Genomic DNA, 25,354 nt, shown 5'->3' on the forward strand with positions numbered 1-25,354 from the left:
GTCCTTGCGATAGTTTACTGAGAATGATGTTTTCCACTTTCATCCATGTCCCTACAAAGGACATGAACTCATCATTTTTTATGGCTGCATAGTATTCCATGGTGTATAGGTGCCACATTTTCTTAATCCAGTCTATCGTTGTTGGACATTTGGGTTAGTTCCAACTCTTTGCTATTGTGAATAGTGCCGCAATAAACATACGTGGGCATGTGTCTTTATAGTATTTAACAAACCCGTGAAGCCTCTGGCGTCCTAAATCCACAGCAAGCTGGACATCAGCCCTGGCACCTCCTTCAAATCCTAACGTCACTTGCTATTGGGAAGTTCTTCCTCATATCTAATTTCACTTGCACTGAATCTTAAACGTGTTGTCTCCCAGATGAGGACAAAAGTCATTGTCCATATTAGAGCTCTCGGCATATTTGAAAACTAAATATACTTGAATTGACGTTCTTCCATAATAGCTATAGGAGGCTGTTTTTCATGGGAAGAGACACACCGACTTGCTTAACAGGCAGAACTAACTCATGAAGTAAATCAGATCAGAATTTCCAACTTGGCGGCACCCATTCTTAGCACCACTCCTTTGTATGTTTCAGGCTAAGGAACTCCAGAAACGTGCTCAAAGCTGGCACCTTCCTGTCAGAGTCCTTGATGCTCAGGGAAATCCTATAATCCACATTTATTAGCTGACTTAAAGGAGAGGCAAGGTCCCAGAAATGTGGGTGCTTTACCTGTGGGTCCCTGGACAGCCTTCTAACTCGAGGGCATTGCCCAGGATATCATTTAATAAATCAAGGTTCTAGCAGAATAAAGAGTTACTAAATTGAATGCAAAGAGAATTCTAACATATAATCTATAAATTACTGAGAATTATTTTGAAAATAGGCCGGGGGGCTAATATAAATCTTGAGTGAATGAATAAATTCATGAATCATGCTTTTCAAAAATTCACATTCCATTTCTGGTATATGTCTTTCATTTCCCTGGACTATATAGTAAAAACCCTATATGTATTAGTAGTTTTCTTTTGTTAAATTATGAAGCAAATTTGTCACGGGAATCTGACAGAGGTTATCTAACAAGCACCGCTGACATCCTCAATAAATTTACCAATATCTCTGACGCCAACACTGACGTTAATGTCGTGCACAACAAATGTTCAAAAAAGAGTTTAAGTGACTTGACCCAGTCACTTTATTATAACAGATGTAACAGTTCAAAAAAAACACCAAAAATATTTTAGTAATGGCAACATGATTGAAATAAATATGTAGTTTCCTGGGAAGCTCTTTTTAAAGATTATATATATGAATAAACAATATAAAAGAAATGTGACATTTATTTTTATTCTTCTTATGATGGTTAAATAAGTCTCATTTCTTTGCATTTATACTAAATAAAGAGAGGCCAAGACTGAGTGGTCTGCAGTAGCACAGAAAGACAGGAAGATGACAAAAGGAAGGTATGAGTTTCTAATGAGAATTTCTTCTGGGGAGTTTTCCATTTTGGAGTAACTTGTGTATTCATGTAGTAAGAGATTAGATTGGCAGGAGATCTTCAGGTCTCTTACCCAACACTGCCAACCTAGCATGACACTTTCCCCGCTCAGTCTCGGTACAGCTAATAACCATATAGCCTTAGTTAGGACACAGTTTCTGCCACGGTAACAATGACTCAAAATAACAGATGGTTCAATGAGACAGGAGTTTTTCCTATTCATATGTTACTCTGAACATGAGTTCAGCTCTGATGTGGGTGCCTCACTCCTGTGAGGACTCATTTCATTTCCTTTGCTCTGGCATTCCTGTTTGCATGGTCCATGAGAGCCCACCGTCACATCTACATTCTGGCCAGAAGCAATCAGGAAAAAAGAGCAAGGGGAGGCCCTACCCTTCCTTTCAAAGGCCCAGTGAGGAAGTCACACACACCATTTTGGCTCACATCTCATGTGTCAGTATTTTGTCACATGCTAACACCTTACTAAAAGGCGATTAGAAATATGTAGTCTTTATCCTGGACAAACACATAGCCAGCTAAAATCCTATCACTATGAAGGAAAGGAAGACTAGATATTGAGAGACAGATGGTCATTAAGAGTTGGCTGGAGTTGGCACATGAGATAAAATGTATCCGCCACTCATAAATAAGATATGTCTGTGTATTCTAACGTGTTCATTGAAGAACCTCACTCATAAATAGCTCCTGCAGCTGCAAGTCATATCTTGCCCTTTTGCTCTTTACCTGTGAACTTTTTAGTGATAAGTCTTGCATTAGCTCTGGAAATCAGATTGAGACAAACTGCCTAAAAAGATATAGATTATTTTAGACCATCCTGGTTTAGTTAACTTTTTAAGTTAACAAACCTAAACAGATCCCCTTAGCCTCAAAATAATAATTGCATATGCAGCACCATGCATAATGCATGTGCATTCCCTAATGGACCCTTTACCACATATTTTGTTACACATCATTTGGTAACATTTTAAGTTCCAAAATATTAAAAATAAATAGAAATGTTTCTATGACACTGTACTCTTGATGTTCATGCTTCTAAGGTGAATCCTGGAAGATAATTCTAATGTCACCTACACATGCCAGTAATCTTGGCAGCAGGTGGTAGAATGGAGGTTGGCCAGCCTCTCAAATCCATCCTGGAAAATAAATGTTGTAACTGGGTCTTGGCCCTCTTGGGGGAAAAGAACAAGAGACCTGTCTTAGGGAATAAAAGCAGCCATCCTCTGACTGTTGAAACATTTTAGGAGACTCTGATGAGCAGATGAGTTTGTGAGGGATTTAAAGGATTCTTATACCAATTATCTAACTTGACATTCTTATACTTTAATAACACCTAAGTGATAACTAATGATTTGGCAAGATACAGACCGTCCTGAAGGGCTCTTGAAGCCTTTGGAATGCCAGTAAATGTATAATTGGATGTGTTTGCTGATGACAATTATGAAAAGATAATTACTAGCTAGAGTTCTCTTAGTAAATAGTTAACTGGCTCACTTTGTTTTAGAGATCAAGATACACAGAATCCAACTCTAGTTAGTTTTTTTTTTTTATAATTTTAGCTTGCGTTATTCAATGAAACCTAAATGGTAGCTCTATAGACAGCTGAGATTTCCTTTCCATCTTGTTAAGTGAACAAAGCCTAGGAGTATCTGTTGTCTTAGATTTAGTGAAACCACAAGCAAGCACTTTGAAAATAAACCTTGCCTTTTCTCTCACTGTACTCTTGTAAAACAATTTCTTGGCTCAGCTTCTGGCTTAACATCTTTTTCCTCCATTATCTCATAATATCAAACTCATAGCTATTGGAACTTTTTCATTCACACAAGCTAGGTTTCAGTAGAAAAATAAACAAATGTTTAAAAACCCTACAGAAAATACAGCGAACAAATGTAAAAGGCAAGTGGCAATGCAAAGAAAATATTCACAACAATGACAAAGAGCTAATTTCCATAATATGCCAAGAGTATCTACAAATCAAAAAGAAAAATATTAAAATCCTTATAGGAAAGTGGGCAAAATCTATCCACAAGAAGATCATAGGAAAGAAAATGCAAGTGCCCAACCTCATTCATAATTGAATAAATGAAAATTAAAACAATTTTTAACCTATCAAATTGGCAAAAGCCAAAGATTAAAAACATTGAGTGTCATTATGTATATATAGAAATATGTGCTTACACATTTGTTGTGGGTGCATAAATAGGGCAATCTTATTTGGAAGACAATTTGGCTACCCCTATTAAATATGAAATGTAAGTACCCTTTAGCCTCATAATTTTACTTCTAGAAATTCATTTTACATATATTTACCACAATATTGTTTACAGTAATAAAATGGAAATAGCCTAAAGATTCTTCAGTAAGAAACTAGTTAAATTATATGTCAATATATAGTGAAATACTCTGAAATTATTATGAATAATGTAATACCTCTGTTGGGCTCATAGAGAAGATATTCAAGGGTATGTTTTTTTCTGTCCTCAAGTTAAAAGTTGTACAGTAATACAACTGTATGTTCAGTATAATCACATTATGTTTTCTTAAAACTGCATATATATCCTTATAAAAAAAAAAATACCTGAAAGGACACAGGTGAACATTGATTAGTTACAGTTTCCAGGGAGTGAGACTTGAGGTGGGAGAAAAAATACAGGGAGTGACGCTTTTCACTTTATACCTTTTTTTTTTTTTTGTATGGGAAGGGGGAATTTTTTTTTTTTATTTATTTTTTTTATTATTATACTTTAGGGTTTTAGGGTACATGTGCACAATGTGCTGATTTGTTACATATGTATCCATGTGCCATGTTGATTTCCTGCACCCGTTAACTCGTCATTTAGCATTAGGTGTATCTCCTAATGCTGTCCCTCCCCCCTCCCCCCACCCCACAACAGTCCCCGGAGTGTGATGGTCCCCTTCCTGTGTCCATGAGTTCTCATTGTTCAATTCCCACCTATGAGTGAGAACATGCGGTGTTTGGTTTTTTGTCCTTGCGATAGTTTACTGAGAATGATGTTTTCCACTTTCATCCATGTCCCTACAAAGGACACGAACTCATCATTTTTTATGGCTGCATAGTATTCCATGGTGTATATGTGCCACATTTTCTTTTTTTTTTTTTTTTTTTTTTGAGACGGAGTCTTGCTCTTTCGCCCAGGCTGGAGTGCAGTGGCGCAATCTCGGCTCACTGCAAGCTCCGCGTCCCGGGTTCACGCCATTCTCCTGCCTCAGCCTCTCCGAGTAGCTGGGACTACAGGCGCCCGCCACCACGCCCGGCTAATTTTTTGTATTTTTTTTTTTTAGTACAGACGGGGTTTCACCGTGGTCTCGATCTCCTGACCTTGTGATCCACCCGCCTCGGCCTCCCAAAGTGCTGGGATTACAAGCGTGAGCCACCGCGCCTGGCCTATGTGCCACATTTTCTTAATCCAGTCTATTGTTGTTGGACATTTGGGTTGGTTCCAACTCTTTGCTATTGTGAATAGTGCCGCAATAAACATACGTGTGCATGTGTCTTTATAGCAGCATGATTTATAGTCCTTTGGGTATATACCCAGTAATGGGATGGCTGGGTCAAATGGTATTTCTAGTTCGAGATCCCTGAGGAATCGCCACACTGACTTCCACAATGGTTGAACTAGTTTACAGTCCCACCAACAGTGTAAAAGTGTTCCTATTTCTCCACATCCTCTCCAGCACCTGTTGTTTCCTGATTTTTTAATGATGGCCATTCTAACTGGTGTGAGATGGTATCTCACTGTGGTTTTGATTTGCATTTCTCTGATGGCCAGTGATGTTGAGCATTTCTTCATGTGTTTTTTGGCTGCATAAATGTCTTCTTTTGAGAAGTGTCTGTTCATGTCCTCTGCCCACTTTTTGATGGGGTTGTTTGTTTTTTTCTTGTAAATTTGTTTGAGTTCATTGTAGATTCTGGATATTAGCCCTTTGTCAGATGAGTAGGTTGCAAAAATTTTCTCCCATTCTGTAGGTTGCCTGTTCACTCTGATGATAGTTTCTTTTGCTGTGCAGAAGCTCTTTATTTTAATGAGATCCCATTTGTCGATTTTGGCTTTTGTTGCCATTGCTTTTGGTGTTTTAGACATGAAGTCCTTGCCCACGCCTGTGTCCTGAATGGTATTGCCTAGGTTTTCTTGTAGGATTTTAATGGTTTTAGGTCTAACATGTAAGTCTTTAATCCATCTTGAATTAATTTTTGTATAAGGTGTAAGGAAGGGATCCAGTTTCAGCTTTCTACATATGGCTAGCCAGTTTTCCCAGCACCATTTATTAAATAGGGAATCCTTTCCCCATTTCTTGTTTTTGTCAGGTTTGTCAAAGATCAGATAGTCGTAGATATGCAGCATCATTTCTGAGGGCTCTGTGATTTAAGCACAGTCTTGCTTTGAATAACTTTTGCCATAAATCTTGCCTCTACCCAAAGCAATACTGTTATATTTTCTCTTGACAGTACTTTTTATTAAGTGCTTTCTCTACTGTATTTGCTTGTGCATCTGTAATGCTCAAGGCACTGTAGGGGTAGCAAGATAAATAAGGTATAGCTGTATCCTTGAAGAGCTTAGTCTTACAAATAAGTTAGTAATAACTAGTGTTGATTGAATGCTATTCCAAACAATTTACAAGAAATAACTGATTTAGTCCTTATGACAACACTTAAGGGGATAACTTTAGTACTCCCATTTACCAGAAAGAAAATGAGGCACAAAGAGGCACAAGGTCAGATCGCTAGTAAATAGCACACTCAAGAAGTATGCATCTTAGTCCATGCCTCAACCACTGTGCTCTACAGCCTCTCTGTATGCAAAGAGCTGCATTATAAAGTAGCAAGTGTTTTTTTTTCTCTAATTTTTATTTTAGATTCAGGAGGTGCAGGTACAGTTTTGTTACAAGGGTATATTGCATGATGCTGAGGTTTGGGCTTCTATTGATCCCATCACCCCAGATAATGAACACAGTACTCAATAGGAAGATTTTCAGCCCTTGCCTCCTTTTGGAGTCCCTAGTGTCTATTATTCCTGTCTTTATGTTTGTATGCACCCAAGATTTAGCTCCCACTTATAAGTGAGAACTTGTGGTATTTGGGTTTCTGTTTTTATGTTAATTTGCCTAGGATAATGACTCCAACTTCAACTATATCCATGTTGCTACAAAGGGCATAATGATTTTATTTTTTTTTATGGCTGCGTAGTATTTCCTGGTATATATGCATCACATTTTCTTTATCCAATCCGCCACTGATGAGCACCTGGGTTGATTCCATGTCTTTGCTATTGTGAATAGTACAAAGCAGTAGACGCTAAGTGCCCTTTAGTAATACAAGGTGCTACAGGAATTCAGACAATCAGCATCACTTAGCTCATTGCTTTCATCTTGCAGATAGGAAAGCCACTTGTAAAAAATCACAGTCACATGTTCCGACTAAATTCATCACGTGAATTACCTTGGTAGAGCTTTTATCTGAACCTGAACTCTAAACTCCTTGTCTGCTCTTCTTTGCACAGCCTTGTGTCTCTACCTTAGTTTTACTTTTTATTCCTAATTTTCCCCCTTAAGACTATTTTTCTTCTATTGTGTCCTGAAGGGTAATTAAGAAAATATTGAGACAATTTGGGGACACAACACATACCTGCTATCCAGAGATTTCCATTTTTAACCATATTACCACTAATCTCACCTTGCTTGACCTTCACTAAAGTGTTACTCAATTTTTTGTTCATTAGGGTTTGATAATTGGGGGAAAAATAAGAAAATACCAGCATGCCATTCACTCTGCAGGAAAGACATAGCTAAGCCAATGTTGCGCTTGGTTCAATTAACAAGTGCTTGTGCTAAATTTCCAGGAGGATTTGTGGCGTTGTCTATTTGAAACTTTGCTGATAGTATTAAGCCAGCAGTCTAGTTGCCATACACAGTGGTAGAACGGCCTGGGGAGTATGTGCTTAAAAGCCGAATTTATGTCCTCAGAAACACGTTAATTAGGAACTCTCTGGAAAACATACAGTAGTTGCTCTTGGTTGGCCATTTTACAAACTATTGAGAATCCAGAGGAACCAACCCTTAGAGTCTGTGCTTCAAGGGATATTGCTTTGCATTTTCCGAGTGAGTACATTCTTATGAGAAGGCAGCTTTGCCAGGCTATGGGTGCTGACATATAACCAAGTGATGTTGATGTTTCATGAAAAGTGGGTGAGTTCCTACATGCCTCTCACCAGCCAGCTGCCAGCTGCCAGACTCCTACTTCCCAATATTTGCCACAAGTGAGGCTGCTCTCGAAGTCTAGCTTGATCCTAGGAAGCTAGGGTCTAGAGACCTAACTTGAGGATTTGGGATATTCCCTTAATGCTGTTTCTAAGGAAGGAACAAAATGAAGGCAGAGCAGAGCTGTTCATACTCATGGGGTCCTCCTCTGAGACCATCTGACCAAAGGCTAGCTTGCTTAGCAACTCCAGAAATATGATATTACCATTAAGTTTATCTCCTAGTTTGGGAAAGAATAACCAAATTGGTAGGAAACCTGCCAATTATACTGAAATGGTTTTGATGACTTTTTTGGAAGATATGTAGATATAGTCATAGATGTAGATATATTTGTATCTATACCTTGGCCAGAGAGAGAAAGAGGAATCCGTCCAATTAATAATATTACGCATGTTGAGTAACACATTAGCTTTGTTTCAATTCCTCTTTTAAAAAGAAAAGAAAAGAAACTGGGTAGATTAGCCTCTAAATGGATACTTCTTTTAAGTCAAAAGTAGCTAAACACTTGAAACTAGAATTCCTATCCTCTCCTGGAAAACACAGAATTGGAAGATTCATAATTATCATTATAATTAATATAACAACAACTAAGATTTCTTGAGGTTTTACTAAGTTCTAAGCATCAGTACAAGCACTTAACAGATATTAACTCATTTGACCCTTTCCACACCACAGAAGGTATCTAGTCTGGAAAAGAATAAAGAATGATACTTCCTCCAGCAAAGGGCTATGATTTTTAAGGACCTGTCCAGTTGAAGGAGTGATGAGACAAGATATAGCTGGTACAGAAGGGCTGGGTGATGCTCTACATAGGTTTCAGTGTGCAACTTGAGTTGCCATCACGTATATAAATTTATGTAAATTGGGTAATCCATCTGCTTTAATAAAATGTGTATGCAACCACAGGGTGTAGAAATTTCAAAGATTTTATTTTTTGACAGGATGCCTGCCGTTTTTCTCTCTTGACTCCCGCTTGTTTTATTCATTTTGGGGTAGTTGCCAGTTAGACTCAGTTGGTAAGTATAATTAATGGAAAATGTGAATTTCTTCTTAAACTCCAAGAAATTAACCACAGAAGTCTTCACTTCCTTTATAATTTCCTAACAGTATCACTCCCTGTGACTGTTGTTTTATCTCTATCTCTTCTGACATTCAACCACATCAGAAATTAGTTACTCCCTATTATTTATCATCCTAAAGATACCATACAGGACAGTTTGGCAGCACTACTGGGATACTTCTAGGAGGGAATAAGTATTTATTTAGGTTCCAAGCACTATGCTAGGCATTTTCATATATACTATCTCTTTTAATACTCACAAAACCCTTCAAGATAGGGATTATTATCTTCCTTTTCTACAGTTGATGAAATGGCACCTCCAAGAGGTTAAGCCTTTGCCTTAAATCCAATTAGTGGGACAGCTGGGTGCAAACCTAGGCTGACATAATTCCAAAATACTTTCTCCTTTCATCCTACACATGGAAGCATTATCTCATTTTTTTAAAAAGGCTCCCCTAAAATTTTGTTACCTTGGAGAGTTTGAGGGTCATTATTTCATTCAGCAACAATTTGAGCACCAACTCTGTGCCAAATATAGGTTGAGCATTGATTCAGTTGGAATGAGTCATCAAGCAAAACTTTGGGAAGAAGATGGTGGTTAGTTGCAAGATGGTGGAGAAACAATATTAGGAAGAAATACGACAGGGTGATGGAGAGGAGCGTGGGGATGGAGGCAAGCAGAGGACCTCCTGATCGTGTACCCACAGGACAGGGTGATGGAGAGGAGGGTGGGGGTGGAGGCAAGCAGAGGACCTCCTGATCGTGTACCCACAGGACAGGGTGATGGAGAGGAGAGTGGGGGTGGAGGCAAGCAGAGGACCTCCTGATCGTGTACCCACAGGACAGGGTGATGGAGAGGAGGGTGGGGGTGGAGGCAAGCAGAGGTCCTCCTGATTGTGTACCCATAGGACAGGGTGATGGAGAGGAGGGTGAGGGTGGAGGCAAGCAGAGGACCTCCTGATCGTGTACCCTTGGCTACAGTCTTTCTTCATGTGACTCGTGGACTTCCCTTTGTCATCCTATGCCTGAGAATATATGAAGGAGGCTGGGAAGGCAAAGGGACGTTCAATTGTCATCACTGGCATCTTTTTTGATCATTGCACCATCATCAAATGCATTGGGATAACCATGACATGAAATTTTCCATCATTGGGCCCATAACTGTCCCATGAGAGAGATGAAAAAACACTATATGTTAAAGGTCATAGTAGAACTTCATCCAGGCAGCTCTGGAATTAGGAAGGAGTGAAATACACTCTCAAAGACTAATAGTTCTGGGTCCAAACCATGTGACTTGAAAAGGAAGCAAAGATTCCCCTGGACAGGTCATGTATCGCTTAACCATGGGGATACTATATCCTCAGAAATGAATCGTTAGGTGATTTTGTCATGAACATCATAGAGTGTACTTATACAAACCTAGAAGGTATAACCTACTACACACCTAGGCTATATAGTATAGCCTATTGCTTGTAGGCTACAAACCTGTATAGCATGTTACTATGCGGTAGTGAATACTCTAGGCAATTGTAACATGATGGTAAGTATTTGTGTATCTAAACATAGAAAAGACACAGTAAAAACATTGTATAAAAGATACAAATAATACACCTTAATAGGGCACTTACCATGAATGGTGCTTGCAGGACTGGAAGCTGCTCTGGGTGAGTCACTGAGTGAGTGCTAGAATATTTTTGTACACTACTGTAAACTTTATAAACACTGTATAATTAGGCTATACTAAATTTATTTTTTACATTTTATTTCTTCAAAACTAAATTAACCTTAGCTGACTGTAACTTTTTTACTTTGTAAACTTTTTAATGTTTTAAAACTTTTTGACTATTTTGCAGTAGTACTTAGCTTAAAACATAAGCACATTATACAGCTATACAAAAATATTTTCTTCGTTTGCTTATTCTATGAGCTTTTTTCTGTTTTTAAAATTTTTTATGTTTTTATTTTTTAAACTTTTTTTCTTAAAAATGAAGACACAAACACACTCATTAAACTAGGCCTGCACAGGGTCAGGATCATCAAGATGTCACTAGGTGATAGGACTTTTTCAGCTCTATTATTACCTTATGGGACCACCATCATATTTGTGGTCTGTCATTGACCAAAGTGTCATTATGCAACACATGACTGCATATCAAGAACATCTTATTGCCTTCTGTGGGTGCTATAATCTGTTCAGCCCCATCACCCAAACTTTCTACTGCCTCAAACAGTCAAGGGAAAGGCCTTCCAAAACACAAATACCAAATTGATGTTCAGTTCACTTTAGACTGTAATTACATCATTTTTCAGGTGCTTTCAAGTAAGCATGTTTAAAGCTTTCCCTGCCTTTTAGAGGGTCTTCCCTCTAATGAATAATTTGTGTGGAGAAAACAACACAATCTATATCCCTGCTTTGTTATTATATGAAACGACTTGACACAGTTGGCTGTGTAACTGAAATATTTGTCATGCTTGTTAATGAAAAGTTACTTTGTCAATAAAGATAATAAGCCAAAAAAATAACTTTGAGGGAACAGAGCAAATTTTAGTGAAACTGGTTTCTTGGTATTGACTTGTCATGTTTATCTCACCCATTTTCCTATTCAAGCTAAAGACCTCCGTTTTTTCAGCAAAGAGACTTTACTACATTGGAATTAGTTGTTCAGGGACTGGGATAGTTCTTATAAACAAGTAGGTCTGAACAGGAGAGGTGTCCACCATTCTAAGACTTCTTAGACACTTTTACATTCAGGGAAGAATTTTCAGTTCCCTTTTCAGATTAGAAGGATTTGAGTTGCAAATGTTTGACTGGCATTTTGATCTCAAAGTCAGCAAAGTTTACTGTTGTTGGTCGGATACAATAGGTTCCCAGTATAACATAGGAACCTGTTATCTTGATGGAACCCAATATCTTCCTTATTTCATTGCTAACTACCTTTCATATTTTTCATCTGTTTTTATAGCTTCTTCTCCTAACATAACACCATGTAGATCATATGTCCCACCCATTTCAAGATACTTACAGTTTCCCATAAATGATATACCCTACTGGATGTGGTTTTGTCTCTTTCTGACATATGCTAAAATTTCATTCTCTTCTCACTCTAACTACCTGGCCAAGACCTACATTTCTTCTAAGTCTCAGATTAAAAATCTTCTCCTCTCTGTAATCTTATCAGAACTCCCATCCCTAGTATTCCTTCCAACTCATTCCCTGGTATCCTCCTGGGCCCACATTCACCTCATCCTCCATGCTCTTGCTGAGCTCTATATCAGCCTCTCCCACATACAGCTCCTTTTGGTAGAATGGAGCCTTCATAGTCTCCCATCTGCCTTCACAGTCTCCCATCTTCTGTAGATTGTGAGATCCTATAGAGCACAGCCTGTGTCTTATTCATTGTTGTCATTCTGAAAACCTTGCATAGTGCCTAGCCTATGCAAGTAGGTGCTCAATAACTTGTTATTATAAGCATCACTATTTGATTTCCCTGGCTTTATTTGTAGCTCTGATTTCCAACCTGACACAAAGATGTAATAGAAGGGATTAGATACTAAAAAGCTATAAAAAAAGGACAAATCATAAAGCAATAACGACTCAGGATAAATAAATAGCAATATGTACAGGCAAAGACCGTCATGCATACTTCCAATTCATGGGCATAAAAGCGTTTAGTCTGAGAAAGTTGACTGTGTTCCTGTTGAATCATGATTGTTGTTAAATCATTTTTATCCTATGAATTTAGAGAGTCTAATGATATATATTTTACAGCAGCCACTGCACCATGGCCTCAGTATTTCCATTTCCATGGAAAAAGAAATAACTATTGATTTTCCTCCATTGATTCAAAATGATAATTGCCCATGGTTGCTTTTCAGTCCAGATTAGGATCATTCCATTCATTGGAAATGCATGGCTAACTTTAGAAAGTTAGACACACAGAAAATTAATGGCAAAACTTATGCAGACTGAGCACTTTTCTGCCATGATCAACAGTTTTATAGGGAGACATATTTAGGGAAGATAAGGTGTCTCATTCCGTGGGGATCTTAAAGAAAAGTGAGCTGAGATTTTAATTTGCTTGAGATAATCATCTTAAAACCAGGGACTTTATCACAGGACCCTTCAAAGGCCCTTCTTAGGATTTGTAATTATTTGTCTCTTCAAAATATTTAGATCATGTCAAGTCATTGAAACTAATGGATGTAAAACTGAAGAATCATTCATATAGGCTTGGGAAATGACTATAAATAGTGCTTCCAGATGTCACTAATAAAGTTGTCATAGCTGTTAACAGAATAAAAACTTCTTTTTTTTTTTTTTTTTTTTGAGACAGAGTCTCACTCTGTCGCCCAGGCTGGAGTGCAGCGGCATGATCTCAGCTCACTGCAACCCCCGCCTCCCGGGTTCAAGCGATTCTTCTGCCTCAGCCGCCCCAGTAGCTGGGACTACAGGCATGCACCACCATGCCCAGCTAATTTTTGTATTTGCAGTAGAGACTGGGTTTCACCATATTGGCCGGGCTGGTCTCAAACTCCTTACCCTGTGATCCACCTGCCTCGGCCTCCCAAAGTGCTGGGATTACAGGCATGAGCCACTGTCCCTGGCCAAAAACTTGTTAACCTTGAACCCTCAGCTCAAGATCATGAACCCCTGAGGCAAATGAGGAGAACAGAGATTTTATGCCCTAAAATGGCCAAATAAGGAAACAGTTGATTTTTTTTTTCTTTTTTGGCACCCATAGCTGAAACAAACAGCCCTTCTCCTCATGAACAGGCTAGGCTGTTCTCATTCTGTGTTGGAGGCCAGGTTTCAAAGCTGCGTAATGAGTTTCATGTGCTGCAGCCCAGCAGGCAAACATTCAAGTCCTAAATCGCAGGCAGAGGAATCAAGATCTCTCATTAGCTAAGGAGCCTTGGCATCTCTGGGTTCACATGGGGTACTGGGCAATTCCTGCTGGAACGAGGCAGGGTGAAAAAACAGGTGTGCTTGTGCTAAAACAGGGAGGAAAAGATTGAAGAGTCAGCTTTTCTGGTCATCAAACAAATCTGAGCTGAGCCCTTCCTCATTAGCAGCATTTCTTCCACCCAGAGGGAGAACAGAGGAAGTGCACACTGACTCTGGTGCGTGTTAGAATTTATTATAAAATCCTGGGGGAGGCTGAGAAACAAGCAGCAATTAAACATGGTGTGCCTGCATGAAGAGTTTGGGGAGAAGTAGAAAGTTCACTTCATCTTTCTATTTCCATTCTTAGATTCTATTTTTGCACATGTAAAGCGGGATTTGTTTTCTTTTGTTTATTTTTTCATTATTCAAGTAATAAGAACTCTTATAGGGTATATGAATTATTGTTCATAAACTTAGGTATGTAGGAAATGTCACTTGGTAAACATTTTCTTTTATTCAAATAAACCCAATTCCAAGACCCTTTCCACCTGGTTTTTGGTAAAGTCAATCTTTTTCTTTTTCTTTTTTTTTTTTTTTTGAGATGGAGTCTGGCTCTGTCGCCCAGGTTGGAGTGCAGTGGCGCAATCTCGGCTCACTGCAAGCTCCACCTCCCGGGTTCACGCCATTCTCCTGCCTCAGCCTCCCGAGTAGCTGGGACTACAGGTGCCCGCCACCACGCCCGGCTAATTTTTGTATTTTTAGTAGAGACGGGATTTCACCGTGTTAGCCAGGATGGTCTCAATCTCCTGACCTCGTGAGGTAAAGTCAATCTTAACCCTTATTAGGCCTCTCTGTCTCTCTCTGTCTGTCTCTCTCTCTCTCTCCCCCCCCCACCACCCTCCCCAACCCCGGTCTCTCTCTCACCCCACCCTCCTCCTTCCTCTGCCTCTTTCTCTCTCTCTCTCATGATCATGCTCCTTCTCTCATGCTTACAGAGTACTTGGAATGTTAAGAAAGAGCCTCTTAACGTTTGTCAGCCAAAGTAACCACTGATAAAATAATTGTCCAAGCTTGCTTGATCTCTGCAAAGTGGGTGGCTCTGGTACTTCCATGCTGAAGTAAAACCAGTGTGACCCTGGCTGCAGCTGGCATCACTGGCCAGCAGGGTTCAGCAGCCTCAGGTTCAGCATGCCATGGTGGACTTCACAGCAGTCTCTGTCAGACAAGTTGCCTGCAAAATTCCTGCCTTTACAGAGCTTGCATTTGCAGGAGAGGAGATAGAAAATAAGTAAAATATGTAGTGTATTGAATAGTGATAAGGGCTAAGGAGAGATAGAAAGAAGGCAGAATGGGAGTGCAGAGTAGGAACCAAAATTTCAAATAGAGTTGTGAGGAAGACAAGGGGAGAAGAGAAGGGAAGGGGAGGGGAGGAAAGGCAACCGAGAACTGAGTTTTGAGACAGTCTTAGTGTCAGACATCAGGTAGGTAAGGAGGAACTAGCAAAGAAGAGGAAGAAGGAGCAGCTAGTGAGGTAAGAGAGAAACTGGGAGAGAGCACTGAAGGGGAGAAAATAGAATTTTCTTTAACCCTTGTAAGTTTGTAGCTGGGACAAACCTCTATAACAAAAGAAATTAGTGAGAGAAAGAGAAAAACAAACAACTTCATTAACACATGCAGTGCATACCACACAAGGGATGTGTTCAAAAGCAGTGGTTTAGAAGTCTACTTACATAGTATATCCAACAAAGAACAGTAGTTTTTTTTTTTTGGGGGGGGGGTTGTTTCTTTGTTTGTTTTTGAGATGGAGTCTTGCTCTGTTGCCCAGTGGTGCAATCTCGGCTCAGTGCAACCTCTGCCTCCTGAGTTCAAGGGATTCTCCTGCCTCAGCCTCCCAAGTAGCTGGGGTTACAGGTGCCTGCCACCAAGCCCAGTTATTTTTTTTTTTCTTTGTAGAACTAGGGTTTTGCCATGTTGGCCAGGCTAATCTCGAACTGGTGGCCTCAAGTGATCCACCTGCCTCGGCCTCCCAAAGTGCTGAGATTACAGGCATGAGCCACCATGCCTGGCCAGAACAGTACATTTTGGGAAAGGGACAAGGCAAAGAGGAAGGCAGTCCTAGGCTCCTAGAGGTGGGAAAATGTGGGAAGGTAAATTGATGGGGAGTAAGATTTCCTCACTCTAGCTCCTCTCTGAGGTGATAAAGGTCTGTTCAAAGAGAACTTCTATCTTATTTTCAGGTGGGAGAGGTGGGAGTGAGGAGGGTAGAAAGGCCTTTTGTCTTCATAATTCTGCTCTTAGGTAAACAGAGGCAAGGCAGAAGCGCTCCAGGAATTGTTGTGGCTTGCTGTAGGTAAAAAAGGGGAACTTGGCCAGGCGCGGTGGCTCATGCCTGTAATCCTAGCACTTTGGGAGGCCGAGATGGGCGGATCACGAGGTCAGGAGATCGAGAGCATCCTGGCTAACACGGTGAAACCCCGTCTCTACTAAAAATACAAAAAATTAGCCAGGTGTGGTGGCGGGCACCTGTAGTCCCAGCTACCCGGGAGGCTGAGGCAGGAGAATAGCGTGAACCCTGGAGGCGGAGCTTGCAGTGAGCCGAGATCGTGCCAATGCACTCCAGCCTAGGCTGAGCGAAACTCCATCTCAAAAAAAAAAAAAAAAAAAAAAAAAAAACAACGGTTGGGGAGGGGGGAGCTCAGGCAGCCCTTTCTACAATTTTAAAAAATTGTATCATAAAAATATTTATGTCAAAGAGGCATATTTTAGAATGGAATATTCTGGTTTCCTTCAACACTGTCTGGAAGCCAAAGTGAAGAGTGTATTTCCAAGAGGAAGGAATGAAATGGCCAACTGTGTCAAATGCTACTGACGGGCCAAGCAGGAAGAGACCTGGGGACTGACTGTCAAGAATGCAAGAATGCTGCGAGTCCCTTCTTCCCCCCACCCCGTCCAAGGCTCAGATCATTTCTTCCGCATCTCATCTGCTCCCACTTCTCCCCCATTAAAGACACTTGCCCTTCTCTTCTTCCCCTTCAGAAAATTGGTGGAGTTGGGCCTTTTTTTTTTTTTTCACAAAATTTTTCAGGCAAGTTCTGTTTTCTAGCAGCTCTGGCCAGCAACACAAACCTCTCCTGAGAATAGACACCCCAGTGGCCTCTTTTGAAATCAGAAGAAGGAAAAACAAACGGAAAACAAAATCTGAATTAATTAACAGCTCAATAAATTAGCCTGCTACACAGAAGAGATATTCTTTACTTTTAGGCAAAGCACCAAATAGTAAATGTACTAAATATATAGCTAGGCAATTTTTACTAGTGCAGTGAAACCCATATTAAAATAGGGTCAAATCATAGCACGTTTGTTTTCAAATAGTCCCAAACGGCTAGTTTTAGGGACTGAATTGCAAGAACAGTGCATGTCTCCCACTCTTTGCCTCTATAATAAGAGTGCTTATTGTATCAATCCTGTACCAACCAAAATAGGCATCAAAAATTGGCTTATACAGTCAGATTTCCAACTTGGTTGGTTTCTCGTTGATCACAGTCACACTCAGGCTTAACAGACTAATATATGTTTCCTTATGTAATTTATCACATTAAACCCAGAGGCGAACAAACTACAACTAGTGGGCCAAATCCAGCGTGCCATCATCTGTTTTTGTAAGTAAAGCTTTATTGCAACATAGTCATGCTCATTCTTTATGTAGTGTCTCTGGCTGCTTTCACACTATAACCACAGAGTTAAGTAGTTACAACGGAGTCCATCTGGCCTGAAAACAGAAAATATTTGCTATTTGACCCTTTGTAGAAAAAAATTTGCTGATGCCTGGTTTAGACTTTAAAATAGACTTCTGGAAAAAAATATTGTTCGTGGTTATTTCAATCTCATTCCATGGACTTTTGCATTAATTTGCTCCAGTAAGCACTTTTTAGATTTCACTTCTTTTCACAGGCAAAAATCTCCTTTCCCTGCAGCTTTACGCTAGGGCACTGGTTCTCAAAGTATGGTCCTGGGACCAGCAACAATAGCATCACTTGGAAACTTCCTTGAAATGCCCGTTCTCAGGTCTTATTCTAGACCTGCTGATCAGAAGCTCTGGAGGTGGGGTCCAGCAGTGTGGGTGTTTTAATAGCTCCTCCTTCAGGGAATTCTGATGCACGCTAAAATTGAGAGACATTTGAAGTGGAGATTTCTACACACCCCTTCTTGGGATAATTTTCAATCAACAAATTAGTTTTTGCACATTAGAATCGGGGTTTTAAGAGCAGTCCTTAAAGTGCCACTTTCTTACTTATAACATTAAGATAGTCTACTTTCTACAGTAATGGTATTAGCCCTTATTGTTGCAATCAAATAGATCCTTGGTGGCAGCAGTAGAAAGAAGTAGCTGTTTCACAGACAAGACAAAGTAGGATATGGGGTTAAATACTCAAGTGATTAAGGACCCAAAGCACCCCATTGCATGTCTCTAGGCCATGACTGTCTCCTGATTCCTCATCATCTCATTTCTGGATGAGGCATTCATTTATAAGAGAGAAAAGTACAAGGGATTTATTTCCAGCACCATCAAGGATATGCTAGAACATGAAAAAAAATTAATTTATATTTTCCCCTTATAAGATTTATGCAGGTGCTGCCATATTGCTGCTGTTTTCCTTTGCTTAATGATTTAATCCTTCCCTGGAGCTTCATTTCCATGTAGCTAGAGAAAGAAATAGCTCTGATAATGAACAGCTGTGATTTAGACTGAGCGAGAAACTTGATCCCAGGAAAACAGGGAGGGGCAACAGTGAGCCTTGGCCCTTTTAAGCCAGAGAGAGAAGAAACAATGAATAAACTTAGGTCCCTTTTTAAATATTTGAGATTTGTATCTATATTTAAAAGCTACCAGAAACCAGTTTGAGACCCTAAGGTATGAGCAAGGTAGAGTGACTGTATACACTGGTTTGTTTAGGATTAAATAACTCTAGTTTATACCTTTCATCCCAGAGTAATTATTAATAATGACCCCTTCACTTGCAAGTATGTCCTGATTGTATGATAAATTCTATGGTCACCTCAGTGAGAGAAAACTCAGTAGAGCACTAAGAATTCAGACTGTAGATTTTCTAACAGGATTTTGCTTGAAACCCATTTCTGACACTTATTAGTTGTGTGAATTTTGCAATTTATCCTTTATGCTTCCATTTCCTTAATTGTAAAATGGAAATAACAATACAGTTGACCCTTGAATAATGCTGCCCTTGGAGGGTTAGTCAAAAATTCATGTGTAACTTTCGACTCCTCAAAAAAAAAAATACTATTAATAGCCTACTGTTGATCAGAAGTCTTATCTATAACATAAACCGCCAATTAACACATATTTTGTATATTATATACTGTATTCTTACAATAAAGTAAGCTAAAGAAAATCATATTAAGAAACTCATAAGGAAGAGGAAAAGAAAATATATTACTATTCACTAAGTAGAAGTGGGTCATCATGAAGGTCTTCATCCTTATACTCTTCATACTGAGTAGGCTGAGAACAAAGAAGAGGAGGGGTTGGTCTTGCTGTCTCATGAAGTGGCAGAGGTAGAAGAAAATCTACATATAAGTGGCCCCATGCAGTTCCAATCCATGTTGTTCAAGGGTAAACTATATCTCTATCAGAAGGTTGTTGAGCAGATTGAGTAAGATATGCAACCCACCTGGCTGAAGTGCCTGACACCCGGCAGGTGCTCAGCAATGGCTACTTCCCTGTAGGGAGAGAGAATAATATTAATTCACCCAGAATAATTACTCTGGGATGACAGGCGTAAACTATCTACATTCAATTGGCCCAGTGGACTTCATTACATTAAATCATCCACTACAACCCAGAAATTCACAAGCAACTTTGTTTTAGTTCCATTTGTAATGAGTTTTTTTTAACATGTTGCCATGTTGCAGTTGTTTTTTCTTTCTAAGACACATATTAAGGACATCAAGAAAAAATTGTCCTTCAGAGAAAGTCATATTTGTACTTGAAAAAAAAGTTCATGTTCAGAGTTGAACCAGAGGCTCAACTTTGTTCAATGCTGCTGCAAAGCAAATGTCAGAAACAGAAATGACTGTGTTGCAGCTCATGGTGTTGGAGTTTGGAGAGACCCAGTAAACTGTATCCCACTCTTGACTGGACACAATCAAGTATCAAGTCTTCAAATTGACTGAGAGCTAGAGAGTCAGGCGGGTGGAGATCAAAACGTCATTTTTATTAATGATGAAGTTGTTGGAGTTAATGACTTAGTGTGAGGGTCAAATGGATTTGCTGGCCTGCCTCAGCTCCAAGAAACCCCACCAGAGAAGAAAGATGGGTCTGTAGCAGACATTTTTTACCAAGATGACTGACTGGCACTGGTCCCTGGAGGGAAAGGAAGAAATAAGCTAATTTTCCCCTTACTGCAGGATTAGCTCTATCCAATCAAGAAACACAATAGTCACCACCTATCAGGTTATTCAATTCTGTATATGGAGAGAAGTAAAGGAAAGACAAGAGGCTAGATATGCCATTCTAATGGAACTCCCTGCACACGGAAACAAGGAGGGAGCTCCTTTCCTAGAGGAAAGACAGTTCCCCACAATGTTGTCACCCATATTTCTCACTGAGGATTTAGTCACAGTAAAGATTCGATCAGATTGGACTTAACAAGTTATTTTTCTCAAAAGATGCCCAGATAATCAAATAACAATTTATCACTTTTCCCAACTGTGGATCAGAAATTGGATGAAATACCATTACTAGATCCAGAATAATCATTGCATTTCCTTTGTCTCATCTATGATAATGGTTACTTTAATGGCCTTGGTGGTGGATGAAGGTCATCCCTAGCTTACAGCACTTGAGCTGTGAAAACATACCAATCACCTCAGTGGGAACAGAATTAGGTTTCCATTTCAGTCATATAGTTCCTGTTCATTTCTGCTGGAGGAAATAATAGTTTTGTAGCCATCCTTCCAGCAAGGGGAAGAATGTAAACCTTTGTTAATGTTTTCTCCCTGGTGACCGAGATACTTTGTCGCTTTAGCTGGGTTCAATTCTGAGAAACAATGAGGCTTCAATTTGAGGCTTCAATTTAAAAGTGTAGGACAGCTGAACTGAAATTGGCTGTTCGAGTCTCTAAGAATCTGGGCTCTTTCATATGTAATCCAGATGGACAGGTGAAATGGAAACACCCACCCAAGGTGCTCAGCATGTTCTTCTCTAGGTCTCTGACCATTGCTGAGGCCCCGTAGTTAAGGCCTGTAAAAGGACACCATGAGGCCACCCAAATGGCTGTCATCTCCATTTCAGCAGGATACCTTCCAACAGTGTTGAGGTATGACAGGCAACCCCTTAATGATTATCACATTATTCCTGTCCCTTTAGCTCTCTTAGTCCTAAGGTATGATCCTAAGCATTGTACCTTTTTATTTTTGTTTTATTTCACAAGCATGTATTTAAACTACCTTTTGAGTGTGAGGCACTGTAAGAACCAGAATGTTATCTGAGAGGGCTGGGGAGTCTGTCAGAATGAGTTTACTTACAGTTAAGTGGAGGAAGCTCTCCTTAAAGGAAGGCAGAATACAATAATCACCAAAAGACATTCTTTTAAAAGAAAATGGGATCATAAAGTAATGAATGATTAATACTTGCTGAAGAAGTTAGGAAGGGCCTCAGGAACTGGTAACATTTGAACTATGAAGTTTGACTTAGGGGTCTCTGAGGGGCTAAATAGTACCCCCAGGGGCCCAGGCATGGTGGTTCACACCTGTAATCCCAAAACGTTGAGAGGTCAAGGCAGGCAGATCACTTGAGCCCAGGAGTTCTAGACCAGCCTGGGCAACATGGCGAAACTCTGTCTCTACACAAAATATAGAAATTAGCCGGGTGTGGTGGTGCCTGCCTGTGGTCTCAGCTACTCTGTAGGCTGATGTTGGAGGATCGGTTGAGCCTGGGAATTCAAGGCGGCAGTGAGCCAAGATCATGCCACTGCACTCCAACCGGGGTTATGGAGTGAGACCCTATCTCAAGATATAAAGAAAGAAAGAAATAGTACTCCTTTTCTGCATCCATGTTCTGACCAATTTGAGAAATAAAAGAAGTACTTGGTGGAACCCAAGATATCATTGAAAATTACTTGTAGTGGACAAGTGAACAGATGGGACTTTAGTTTTATTGGCCAAGTGGGCTTAATGACACTCCAAAATTGGGCAGAATCCCACGTTGAGTCTTCACCTCCTCACCTCACTGCACATCTTCAGTCTGGGCTCCTGGAGGAGCTGGGAGATCTCAGGTTCTCTGAAAGCAGGCAGATGCCAAGAGGAAGCAGAGCCAGGCAGAACTGAGCAAACCGTTAGTCTTTTCAAATTCACCGGGTGGCCAAGTGAGTAAAGGGGCAGAGAAAGTCCAAGGGTGTGCATAGGAAAAATTCCTTCTCTTGAAACCAGGAGTGAGGAAAGATACTCATCTGAAAATTGGTGTGGCTAAAGGAAAAATTTAAAAATCATCCTACATGGAAGATGGTGAGGATAGTCTGGTGAGACTAAGATCAGGTGGAGAGAGAGCTCTGGAAGGAGATGGGGAGACGAAGGTTGGGTGCAGAACAAGGAGAGTATTGCATATCACACTAAAGGAGTGGGCTTTTCCTAAAAACAATGGGCCTTTCCTAAAAACCCACTATATTTTTACAGAAAGACTATTTGTGAGCGACAGCTAGCAGTTAAGTGATGATCCTTATATTAGGGAAGTCAGGTAGGAAGTAATCTCAGTAGCCCACAGGAAAACCAATAAGCACAGACACTGGGCCTTTGGTATAATTCCTGATTTCATGAGAATTTAAATCACATCTGTCTACTTTGCATCTCAGGTCAGTTGATGAGGAGAAAATTACTCCTATCATAAATAATTTTAAAATTTCTGTGGAAATAATTACATTGTCATTTAGCCTATCTACCTTTTTGTTTTTTTAAGAGACAAGATCTCACTCTATCACCCAGGCTGAAGCACAGTGGCACAATCACAGCTCATTTCAGCCTCGACCTCTCAGGCTCAAGCAATCCTCCCACCTCAGCCTCCAAAGTAGCTGGGACTAAAGGCACATACCACCATGCCCAGCTAACTTTTAAATTTTTTTGTAGAGACAAGATCTCCCTATGTTTTCCAGGCTGGTCTTGAACTCCTGGGCTCAAGTGATCCTCCTGCCTAAGCCTCCCAAATTGCTGGGACTACAGGCATGAGCCACCATGCCCAACCCCCTGCCTTCCTTTGTACCCCAAATGTCAGAGAGCAACTACAACATGTAGAGCATTGTATGATATGTTGGTAATACAGAAATAAATACCTAATAGAGAAAAGAGATGCCTAGACATCTCTGCTCTGTTCAAAACCCACATCAAAAGTCATTACTCATGTAATTAATGCGATAAAGCTTCAAAAGCTATATGTAAGGCACTATAAGAAGTTTTTCTTTAATACCATCATAGCTGATTGACAAATTTATGAAGGATGTTCATTGGCATGTGCTTCTTTTAAAAAGAAAATGCTATGAGAACACACAATGAGAATGTCTTTGAACCTGGGACCTGAAGGATGAATATGTTTCTCGCAGAGAGAACATCAAAAACAAAATTCCTTGAAGAGAAAATAGAGCTTTTTGCATTTGGGACAGGTAGAAGTAATTGCCGTCTCTTCCAGTAGGTACAAAGAAAAAACTTATTTTTATAATTTGAAAAAAGCAAATTAACATGCATACCACCAGCAACATTTCCCCACTATAACCACCCACCTTCCTGCCTAGCTCGTCCCTGAAACATGGGCCAGGTCTTTTCTGTGATTTTCCAATCCATAATTCCCTTAGCTGCTTTGCTCCTTATTAATTTTGTCAAGAAGCCAAGGAACTTGTATGGGCTGTGGACTTAGATCCTGGAACATTTGCATTTGAGCACGGGTAGCGTATTATAAAGTAAAATGAGTTAAAACCACTCCGATTACATTTGAGGAGGCAAGATCTGACTTTTGATGTGGGTTTTGCACAGAGCAGAGACTAAGACTATAGCTTTGTTTGGGAGAGTTTTCTTGTAGACTTAGATCGATTACATTAAAAGATTCAGCCTTCAAACAATGGCTCCAAAGAAAATAATGTTGGCTTTTCCCTTTTATGAAAGTAATACTTGTCTTACAGCCCAAGGGATTGGCCATCCTTTTTCTATTGAAATTATTCAGAGGAATGCTTCTTGGATGTCCTGGTAATGTATTGACATTATTAGCAGAATATTTCAATCAGAGCCATCTGGCTACAAGGGAATAACAGCTCCCATTGATTATGTAAAAAGCTAAGTTATCGTCTGAGTATATAATACACTTGGAGTTGGTTTATGGGTTTTGTTATTTAGCATTTACATCTCCTTCCAACCCATAGAACTCGAAAGACTTAACAAGCTGGTTGATGAATAAGGAGAGGCCCCTGGGGGAAGACGTTCGGGGAGTGATACAAAAGGCCACCTATCCCAAAGCAGAAAATGTTAGCCTTTTGGACACACAAGAAGGGAATTTGATAATTTGGCATATTATCAGTCTGCATGAGAGGATATTCAAACTTTGGAGAAGGCTATTTCAAATTATTTGTTTGCCAGAGCCTTCTTTCGGTTTAAATGTGTAAAATGCATTCATTTTTCTTTTCTCTTCATGAATCACTTATACATTTAAACCAGAAACTTTGTATAAGCTTAATAAATATAAATAAACATCTTTATATTTGTGTTTAAGCCTAAAACTCTTAAGTGCCAGGCTCTAAGTGCTTTATAAATAATAATTCATGTATTATTCAAAACAGTTTTGTGAATTATATACCTACTCTGTGTATTAAATGCTGTATAGAATATCAATATGCAAACACCCCTCAATGTCCATGGGGGATTGGTTCCAAAATCTCCCACAGATACCAAAATCTGAGGATGCTCAATTCCCTTGTATAAAATAGTGTTTTCATATAGGCTACACACACCCTTCCAGATATCTTAAATAACCCCTAGATTACTTATAGTACCTAATATAATGTAAATGCTACAACAATAGTTGTTATGCTTTATTGTTTAGGGAATGAGGACAAAGAAAATATCTGTATGTATTCAGTACAGAAATAATTTTTTTTCAGAATATTTTTGATCTTTGGTTGGTTGAGGCCACAGATGTGGAACCCATGGATGCAGAAGGCCAACTGTATACTTTTTATGTATCAATGTATGTCAAGATGCATTTCTGCCCTTCTAGGATGTGAATGGCTCCAGCTTATATGTTGTTAGCTTTGTAAAATCCAGCAAGGCTCTGGGGGTTTACAGTAGCAGCGAGATAAAATAGATAGAGCAGCACATGCTGAGAGTGAATCAGGGAAAGCGGGAGTCGACGGGAGCCAGCAGGCACATGGGGAAAAAGACAGTCATGGATCTAGAAAGCAGAAACTGAGAATGAGAATACAGAAGATTCTGCCCAGTTGCAAACAGGCAGCCCAAAGCCTAAGGAAAAGCCTCCTCTAAGAGAGTGAGACTGGCCAAGGCTTCCAAAGTGCAGGATGGAGATGGGAGTGGTGAGGGGCAAAGCCCTTCAGGAAGGCCCACTG

General features: G+C 39.8%; 1 protein-coding gene across 23 annotated transcripts in view; it reads left to right on the forward strand.

Annotated features, from left to right (window-relative positions):
- TRPM3 (transient receptor potential cation channel subfamily M member 3) overlaps positions 1-25,354 on the forward strand; it is a 943,194-nt gene that overhangs the window by 666,540 nt on the left and 251,300 nt on the right. For 7 of the 23 annotated variants that reach the window (XM_063636996.1, XM_055272294.2, XM_055272295.2 and 4 more), the window contains exon 7: positions 8,736-8,810. The exons of the other annotated variants lie outside the window; for them this stretch is intronic. In XM_063636996.1, the coding sequence (XP_063493066.1) occupies positions 8,736-8,810 (75 nt within the window). The remainder of the gene's footprint in view (positions 1-8,735; positions 8,811-25,354) is intronic. 23 annotated transcript variants of the gene reach the window in all.

Source organism: Symphalangus syndactylus, chromosome 3, assembly GCF_028878055.3.
Source record: "Symphalangus syndactylus isolate Jambi chromosome 3, NHGRI_mSymSyn1-v2.1_pri, whole genome shotgun sequence".
Lineage (NCBI taxonomy): Eukaryota > Metazoa > Chordata > Mammalia > Primates > Hylobatidae > Symphalangus > Symphalangus syndactylus.